The sequence below is a fragment of the Arachis stenosperma genome, chromosome 7 (assembly GCF_014773155.1).
Source record: "Arachis stenosperma cultivar V10309 chromosome 7, arast.V10309.gnm1.PFL2, whole genome shotgun sequence".
Classification (NCBI taxonomy): Eukaryota; Viridiplantae; Streptophyta; class Magnoliopsida; order Fabales; family Fabaceae; genus Arachis; species Arachis stenosperma.
Window position 1 is genome coordinate 91,250,916 of NC_080383.1, and position 10,514 is coordinate 91,261,429.

Below are 10,514 nucleotides of genomic sequence, written 5' to 3' on the forward strand. Positions count from 1 at the left end.
TATTCTAGATAGTATGTGGATATTCATTTTGTGTCTCTAGCGGGACTATATATATATATATATATATATAGATATAGTTAGAGGGATACTGCTTTTACAAGATGCTATTTCGGGACTTGGTCACCTGTGTTATTTATTTATTTCTGACAGAACTGATTTTGGCTTTCTATTTATATAAATAAAAAAAATCCAATGAGACAAAACTAAAACAGAGCATTTTGGGAGAGGGATGCTCCCATGTGAGGCTCGTCCACCGCGATGTGCATCATATTAATGATGGTCCACTGTAGCCTTGTAACTTGTTGCAAGTACCCTAGAAAAAGAGTTGGATGCTCCATTACTAAAAAAAGTGTGTGTGTGTGTGTTTGATTGAGAAAAGAAAAGTAATAGTAAGCGAGTTAGGGAAAGAGATAGAAAAGTAATAAAGGGGCGAGGTTGGTGTGTGTAGAGGAAGAAGAGGTCCCATGTGGTCTCTTACATGACAAGCATGGGCCCCCACCACAGACCCCTGCCTTCCTCAATCATTTCACCGAATCCATCCTCATCATACTGCATGATAAACGAGTTTCCCTCCACATATATCATCGTCATTCTCTCTACCCTCCTTTACATCCTTCTTCTTCTTCTTCCCTTCATACCACAAAACAAACACACTAATTAAAAATAAGAATGGAGCAGTGTTGGGAGAACTGGCCTCTACACACGGTAATTACTAATTACAACCAACTCAACTAGTATAAAGCTAAGAGAAAAGTGCTAGTATTATATAGTTTTATTTGTTAAGGTAATTGTTAATAAACGTACAGGAAATAGAGCACCATGATCATGGAGATTTCTTCTTATCATTGGAGCAGTGCCAGAAGCCACCTGATGATGATGACGATTTCCTCAGAGAAATCCTGCAGATGCCACCGGATTTTATTGACAATCATTCTACTGTGGATCTCGTCACCACCGGCACGGCGAAGAGCGCGGAGGGAAAAAGGCCCCGAACATTCATTCTCTCCTTCGATAACTCAACCATAATACCTGCCATGGCAGAGCAACAACAACCGCTGGGGGTGGGTGCGGGTGCGGGTTCGGGTGCTGCCACTACCACCCCTTCGCCCTCCTTATCAAAGAAACGGAACCTTCCTCAGAAGCCGCAGCAAGCAAGGATCCCCGTCCCTCACTCCCAGCCAGGAGCAGCAAACAGGAGTCGAAACGACTCTCAGATTGTGGATCACATCATGGCTGAGAGAAAAAGAAGACAGCAACTCACCCAGATGTTCATAGCACTCTCCGCCACTATTCCTGGCTTGAAGAAGGTACCTCCCTAATTATCCCATCACTTACTCAATTTCACCTACCTATTCCTATAATTCGCCTAAATCAAATCGGATTTATATATACATGCATCACTCTTAATCAATATACCTGCTTGTTCATTTGGAAGCAAGATCATAAAATATACTTGATCCTGCTATCTTAACCTTTCAGCATTCAACGAATCTAAATCTTTTACTATACTATACGAGATCCCTTTTACCGATTACATTATTGTTTATTAGATGTATATATATATATATATAGTTGATTAAAACTCGGAAATTCAAATTAAGTGACATGATTAAAATTTAAAATTCCATATAAGTTGCATTATAAGAGAATAGAATCCATATTCTGGATCTTCACAAGCATCAAAGCTGCGAGCTGCGGGTCTTGCTATTTTCGAGAAAAGGCCAGTTGCAGAAATGTTAAAAATGTACTAGAGAGTGGAGATAGAGTAAAACAAAAATGGATTATTAAAAGTTAGAATAATATCATCACATCACATGTGCCAGATAACATAATATTAATATAATAATCACACAAAGTTACTGTGGCCTTTATTGTGCCAAAGAGATACTATCACAGGTTACTAGCGGACTAATTAAGTAGATCATCTTGTATTAACAATAGATAAGGAGTGTTGTAGCTAGTAATTTCTCATGATCAATATGTATATGTATGTGTAGACGGACAAGGCTTCTATACTTGGGGAAGCCATTAATTACGTGAAACAGCTTCAAGAACGTGTGAGGGAGCTGGAAAAGCGGAACAATGATAATAAGAGGGGCCCAACAGAGCCAGTAATATTCCTCAACAAGACTCAGCTGCTGTGTCGGAACAACGAAGACAGCACCAGCGAGGAAGACGAGGAGGAAGTGGAGGATTGGCGTAGCAAGGAGGAAAAACAAGTGCTGCCAGATGTTGAAGCAAGAATGCTGGAGAAGGAGAAGGAGGTGCTGATTGAGATCCACTGCGAGAAAGAGAATGGAATTGAGGTGAAGATATTGGAGCAGCTTGAAAATCTTCATCTGAGTGTGACCGGCAGCAGCGTTTTGCCATTTGGGAATTCGACTCTGGGTATTACCATCATTGCCAAGATGGGAGATGCTTACACCATGACACTCCATGATCTCCTCACAAATTTACGCCAACTGCTATTGATCAACAACACTACTGATCCGTACTAGTGTATCATCAAACCCTGCAACTTGTATCTGCTGCATCCCCATGCGTGTTTTTCTTTTTAAATTAGGTAAAAACTCAGGTACACTAAACTTCACGTAAAGTTTATAACTGAGAGTTGTTAGATGATTTGATTTATTTGATTAAATTTTCATCTAATGACTCTCAGTTATCAACTTCACGTAAGGTCGATTGCACGTGAGTTTTCACCTTTAAATTATTGTATCAGTACAATAAACCCTTAATTTGTCAAATAAAATCACCATAAGTACGTACCATGTTTATTTTCTCATCATGCCGTTCAAATAAAGCATTCTATTTATTTGTGTATATGTGTATTGCATATTTGCATTCAAGATTTGATGGAATTTGTTCAAACCTTCCATCACGCTCAACTTCACCTAGTAAATCCAATTAAAGATTTGTTCATAATGTTACACACTCAGTGATTTTATCATGTCAGACATTAGACACGCACATCTCCCATAAAACTTGCTCATTTGCTTGTATGACATATTGACATATAAAAACATGAAGAATATATCCTAATAACTCTATGACTCAATGAGCAATGTATTTTTATGCATGTATTTTTTTTCTTTCTAAGTAACTAACATTATTATATATCATATTAATATTAATATAATTTGGTTTTTGTAATGATTTATTTTTTATATAATGTAAGTACTGACATGTATATATTTATTCTTGTATTATATTTTGGATAAATTTAAAAAAAAATTGCTATTTTTTAATGTTAATGTTAATAACTTATACGAATAATTAACTATGAAATCATATATATTATTAGAATAATTTTCCAATTACATGTATCCTAAATAATAATATTAGTAGGTAATATATATAATTCAAATATTTGCCCTTTTTGTAGTATATGTTACTAGTATTTTTTTTATCCAATTACATGTATACTAGTATTTTTTATTTTTTTCTATTATTAATATTATTATTTATATTAATATTATTATGTGTAATAATCTAAATATTATATATTATTATGATCGTTAAAAATATTATATTAGTATTAATATAAGAAATTTTGAATACTAATAATGCATATGTTAAATCAATATTAAACTGTTACCGAATGTGAAAGTTATTATATTCATTAATATTAAAGTATTTTATATATTTATGCTAATAAAATATATATATATATATATATATATATATATATATATATTAAGAATTATTCTCCACGTAAATGCGTTTTTTTATACAAGTCATTTATATTCAGGCGTTTCGTACTGGTACCGTTACTGTTTCTTCTTCTTCTTTGTTATTGTCGTCATCAACACCACCTCTTCCTCCTCCTCTTTCTCTTTCTTCTTCTTTTTTCATTGGAATTTCTTCTTCTCCTTTCTTTTTTCTCTTTCTCCTTCATCTTCAGTGATCTCGTTGTTAAAAATAATGAATAATTCAGATTCAGATTGTCAGTTGGATCAGAATAAAATTAATTATTGTTTTGAATCCAATTAATAGTGGCTAAGGTATGGTTCAACTCAGAAGAAAAAATCTAACATTAGAAGAAATATTTTTCTGTATTTGCAGTAAATTATTTGGGTGTAACACGAAAATATTTGGGTGTATTTTTATTCTGATAAGTCTGCATAATTTAAAATTTTTCCTCTTCCTCATTTTCATCTTCTGCTACTTTTTCTTCTTCATCTTTTTATTTTATATTATCATCATTTTTCTTGAGAGAAAAAAATCAAATAAAAAAAAAATACAATAGCAAGAGAAGAAGGAAAAAAATGTAGCAACAATAACAGTAGTAAAAAAGGATAATAAAGACGAAACACGTGAAGAAAAATGAAGAGAAGTGCAAAGAAGAAGGAGGAGAAGGAGGAAGAACGCGAAGCGCGCTATAGAAACCATTGAGTAGCACGCGTGTTGACACGCTCGTATGGGTGAGCGTCCTTGTTATTAGATTTGGTCCAACTTATATGATTTATAAACCAAAATAACTTGTATGTGTAACCCTTCTATTATATTAATATATTTATGCTAAATATATTGTTATATAAAATTTACTACATATATAAATATGAATATAGTATAATATTATTAATAATATAGTATTATAATAAGATTAATATTAATAGTATATATAATTAATAGTAACATTAATGGTATATATATATATATATATATATAAATATATAATTCCTATAATTTTCGTTGTATATTAGTGTAATTTTTTTTTTTTATTTTGAATCATATCCAGGCGCTGAGAATTTTAAAATTGAGAAGATTGGTTCCATTATAATAGTATAACTATTTTGGTGACTGATGCATTACGGAAAATCAATTTCTATTACATATCTTAAATAGGAAGAGTAAAATATAAATCACCCCTAATGATAACGAACATTAATATACAGATGGTAACTCGAGACTCATATTTCATCTTAGTTTCTAGTTAGTGAATACATAATCACATAGAAAGAACATAAATGATGATGATGATGAATCTGTTTTTGAGGATTTTCTTCCATCTTTCACCGAGGATATCTTTGTCTTAACTAGACAAAAATCTATTCTATTTGAGGTTGTTAAGGACGTGATACAAGAATTTGTCTCCCAGTCAATCCATATGATTGTTATGAGCAAAGAATATAGGAAACTAGCAAGCAAGCATGAGAACTTCTTCCGAAAATTAAGAGATCGAGTGGCTGCTTTCGTGAAGTTCATTGATAATCTCCAAGAGGATAAAAATGCTGTTACTGGTGCTGAAGAAGAAGATGATTCTGAGGAGAATGGTTCGGATGTCTAGAATTGTCTTATGTTGCTGCTGCCTTCTATTAAATTTTATCTCATAAAATCGTTGTTGTTTCTTTTGAACTTCTCTATGTTTTGTTTCGGATGACTGTAAACTGTTTAAGCACTGCTGCATTTATTTTCACTTAATTACATGTTTGGACTTTGCATTAACACTTTTTGTGCAAAATTTCAGGTGTCGTTTTGAGTGTTTTTTCTACTTTTGATGACAAAAGGGGGAGTAGTGGGTTAATTGAATAATAGACTAATTTGAATATGAATTGAATCTGTTGCTGTCATGAATATTTGCTGCTGTGACATTTTTTGTGAATTGAACTTGAAAGCTTGATGCTGCTATGATCAGGCTGTGATAATCATATTTGACCTCACCTTACAAGATTTGTTGCTTGAATATATCTTTGTTAATCTTGATGTTCTGTTTTGTTTAATTTTGAGCAGTTTTTTTTAAATGAATATTTATTTAAATTACTGATGTAATCTATCAAAGTTTGGGCTAGATTTTTGTTGATGATTATGTAAAATTTCTTAGTCAAGTTGAATTGTGTGTTGTACTTTATTGTATTTTCCATAAGAATAATAAACAAGAAGGAAGAGAAGAGTACAAATCTAGGGGGAGCAACTCTTTTTTAAGAAAGGGGAAGCAACACAAAATCAAAGGGAAGTTCTTTAACTTTATTTAATTCAATTCTTTTTTATTAATATTTTAATTACGTGTGTCATCAAGGAAGAGATTGTTGAGTTAAGAAATTAACTAAATTAAATTGATGATGACAAACATTATTTTTAGTGGGTTAATCACCCAATTAGTTTTGATTATTTCTGATTAAGTGATGCATGCCATAATTAGCAAACATAGCAGTAACCCAATATGGAACAAAATGAATTTGCTGGTGGGCTGTCTAAACAAAGGAAGCCCAAAGAAAACAAATCAAAGAATTCAGCTGGGTCAGTTGGATCAAAGCCAACCTGAGCCCAATGTAATTCTTTCAAGCTGATCTCTCCAAGTGCTTGCCTCCAAAGCAATGTTCCTTTTTCAATTCGGACAGAACTCAGAGAAGAGAGAGAGTGCTTCGTTCCTAAGTCTATCATCGAAGAAGAAAGAAAGAGAATGGTTAAGTAAAAAGGTTGAGATCTAATCACCCAAATCAAACCATATCAAGCTAAGTCAGAGGCTAAAGGTGATTCATTTTCTTTTACATGCATCTTACTTTCTTCCCTCCTTTTCCAACTTCTATTACTTCATTTTGAGATATATGAAAAAAGTGATTTCTAAAATACACTAATGTAAATCAAAGGTCAAGATTGTTTCTTGGGGACCAAATAGTATCTCAAAGGTTCAGATACAGGATTGCCATTAAAAACTTTTTTTTCTTTGCTGTTCTGAGACATTCGGTCAAGAGAAAGAGATCTGTTTCAAAGTTATAAATTGGGGATTAATGGAAGAAAGTGAGAGACTAAGTTGGTAGCACACAGTTCGAGGAGTTGACTTGGTAGAGAGCAACTCAACAACATGCAGGAGATACAAAAGAAAATTTTTACATTATTCTGAAGCCAAGAAGAGAGAACCAAGGTTTGAAGTTCATGTTCTGAGAAGTCTTCTCTAAGAGAGTTCATCAACTTGTACAGTACTTCCTATCAAAGGAGCATTCCGCCAGAATGAGGAACGAAATCAGAGTTAAGCAAATCTGGTTCATTGCATAGCAATAGAGGTTGTTGAAACATCAATCTCTTTGATGTTTTATAGATTGTAATTTCATTTTTAATGTATGTCTTTCTGTAATTTCTTGAGTGGTAAAAGGCTGAAAGAGAGAGTTTAAGAAAAAGCCAAAGAATTATAAAAGGCTGAGTGAAACACTTGAGAGAAAAACCTAGAGTGATTTCAGATTTCTTTAGGATGATTTTATTGTCTTGTATCCAGTACCTGTGAGGTACCTCTTTCTTAGTTGGGTTAGCACTAAGAGTGAAGAGCTAGGTGTTAGCATAATCAAGTCAAGTTAGGTTAGAATTTGAGAAGGAAACGATTGTGTCAATCCTGTGGAATTGGTGTATGTAATAATTTAACTATAATGAAAATTTCACTACTGTTATGGTGGAGACTGGATGTAGATTGTATTGCACAAGGCAACTGAATCAGGATACATGATGGTGTCAGCTTCTCTCTTTCTTCTTTGTTCTGTTTTCTGATATTTATGAGAAAAAGAATTGTCTCATAAATCTTTTGCTGCTGAGTTTAAACAAATTCATATTAAAAGTTTGTTTTCAAAAAATTATTTCATTAAAGTAAAAGAATGTCATAGATTCAACACTTTTTCTCTAAGCCTTTTACGACCTTTACTCTTACACAAAAAAAAAAAAATTACACTTATCTAAACTAAAATTTCTGTGATGTTGAAGTTAAAGAAAGAAAAAAATATTATAAAATACAATTCTAAAAAAAGAGGAAGTATAAGTGTCTTAGCTTTTTCATTCTGCTGTGTAATCCTTTATACAGAAAAAAAAAAAAATATTTTAATTATTTTTCGCTACAAAACAGTAAATTTAGATGTAAAAAATATTAAAATATTGCTATTTGGCCTATAATAAAAAACTAAATATGTTAAATCATCCTGGTAAAATGAACTTTTTGCTTTTTTTCGAATAGCTAAAAAAATATCATATCACTTTCTTCTAACACTATGCATATTCATTTTTTAACCGGAGAAAAAATTAGATTGCTTTTATTCTTTAAAAAATTAGAATCTTAAAAAGTATATATTTAACCTTCTCGTAGTTAGTAAGAAAGTCTGACCCACTATACCGAGACATAACACTCCAGTTTCATGTTGAGACATAACGTAAAAATATCTTGGTACCAAATTTTTTTGGCCGATTTTTACAGGTGCAAGACAAATCTCGTATATATCTTGTATGAGATTCCCACCACAAGAAAAAATGCCAAATGTAAGGTCTAGAAAACTATAGATTGTGTTGTCTTTGTACTGTTCTTTATTTTACAAATCTGTCCCCACTTTGATATGGAAAACTACTCCTGCAAGGTGGAAAAGGTCAAATGGGATCACTTACATTACAGGCGTAGCTTTTTAAAATTAAAATGCAATAAGCCAAAACATATGTAATAATCAACATTATTTTGTTTTTCATTTTTAAAAATTACAACAATATCATTCAGAAATTTTATGCTAGCTTATGTTTAATTTTCTATTCACAACCCCTCTCTCTTTTAATTTCTATCTATTTTTTTAGTTAGTATATCCAAAAAGATTTCGAATGCTATATCTTAAAAATATACATAAATTCAAACATCAGATATGTGATGGAACCAATAATATAATCAACGATACGAAATGCATGCAAATATTCCTAACAATGTGAACAATAAATATATCGAATGTTTATTTACTAAGTATACAAATGATTATTCTAATATTAAAATTTAGATAAATAATTTAAAAATGTAATATATTTTAATTTAATTAATAATTATTCATGTTATTCAAAAAATTATTAATTATCTACCATAACCCTATTTCTAATTCATTGATGTCTGGCAATGCATAAATCAACGACAAAGTCCAAAAATGACTCGCGTTATTTTCCCCAAATCCAAAATAGCCAACGTTGTTGGTTGAAAAAGGGCAACAATAATCATTAGTTATCAAGCGGATAAGGTCATAAGGATGCGTGATTCATGTTTTACCCAGCAACAAAATAGGTTAACTAGATAATGCATTACAATTAAGTGTTGTTTGTTACGGACAATACAATTTGTTATCACATTTATTTAAAAAAAAATATGAGGAGCCAATAAAATATTGTACAATAGAGATTTAAGGAGTATTAGAGATATAATTATTAATATTATTTTTTTTATTTGTTGAAATTTTTGGAATGTGTAGTATCATGATATGGTATTAGAGCTTTAGATCCTAGTACGTTATTCTAGATAGTATCAGAGATATTTATTTTGTAATTCAATAGCCCATTGTACACATTGTACAAATAATCTATTGTCTCCCTAACGAATTCTTAAAAAAATATCAATGCTACTGAAAAATTAAGAGGGGTCTAACCAACAATAAGCCAACAAATATTTTTTAATTATATTCTATACTAACTAATAACATTAATATCATTAATTAGTGATTAATTAAATTTTTTTAAAAGATACAAAATTAATAATTATTAATTATCTCTTCTTACTTTAATTCACATTTTATCATTTATTACGTAAACACACTATAATAATATAGATTATTTTTTAGGATTATATGTGTCAAAAAAAATTTTTTGACACTATTTTAACTATAGAAATATATTAATAAAAATTTTGTCAAAAATAGTATTTTTAACATATAAATAATTGTAAAAAAAGTTTAGATCTTATTTTGATAAATATTGGCCGTCAAAAATAATTTATTAAAAAAATTTAAAATATATTTTTTGTGATACTTATTAACCGTCAAAAATATTATTTATTTTTATATTTATTGACCATAAAAAATTCTCAACAAAAATTCTTAATAAAAAACGAGATGAGATCTTGAAACTGAAGAATAAACTGATATTTCGAAAATGAAGAATGAGTAGTATGATACCAAATTGAGAGCAGTGTGATGCCAAAATTGACAAGCTCAACAAAAAAAGGAATAGTAGAGTAAATTGAAAATAAACGAGTGTCAAAATTGAGTAGTAATTTTCTACAATCAGATTATTCATAAACAAACATAGAAAATTTGATATTTGTAATATTTGTCAAAAATATATATTAATTTTTACACTTAACTATAGTGCTAAAAAAACGTGTTAAAATAACTCTCTTTTTTTATAGTGACACTGATCCCTTTTTCTAAAAAAAACTTCGAAATTCTAAAAAATAAAAAAGCACCAAAATATAAGATAAAGAATCATCCAAATCCTAAGAAAAAAAACATACAAAAAATAGAAAAAAAACTCATCCAAAACTAATAAAAATAATCTTCTAAATCCTAAGGAAAAACATACAAAATATAAGAAAAAGAATAATCCTAAATTAATAAAAAAGAATCATCCGAAATGCAGAAAAAAACATAAAAAATTAGTTAAAAAATCATTCAAATCCAAATAGGAGGAGGAGCAGAAGAGTCGCAGGGTGGCCGGCGACGACGTCTTGGACGGCGTTGCGTAGATAGTGGAGGAACTTGCGATGGCGTGTTGCGATGAGTGGAGGAGTCGCCATGGAT

The 10,514-nt window shown here is 30.8% G+C and overlaps 1 protein-coding gene across 1 annotated transcript; it reads left to right on the top strand.

The window, feature by feature from the left end:
- The first annotated feature begins 554 nt into the window (after nucleotides 1-554).
- On the top strand, nucleotides 555-2,798 carry LOC130941513 (transcription factor bHLH18-like). The gene is made up of 3 exons (XM_057870047.1): nucleotides 555-705; nucleotides 807-1,307; nucleotides 1,998-2,798. The coding sequence occupies exons 1-3, from the start codon at nucleotides 670-672 to the stop codon at nucleotides 2,496-2,498; spliced, it is 1,038 nt and encodes a 345-aa protein (XP_057726030.1). The 5' UTR covers nucleotides 555-669; the 3' UTR covers nucleotides 2,499-2,798.
- Nucleotides 2,799-10,514: the final 7,716 nt, after the last annotated feature.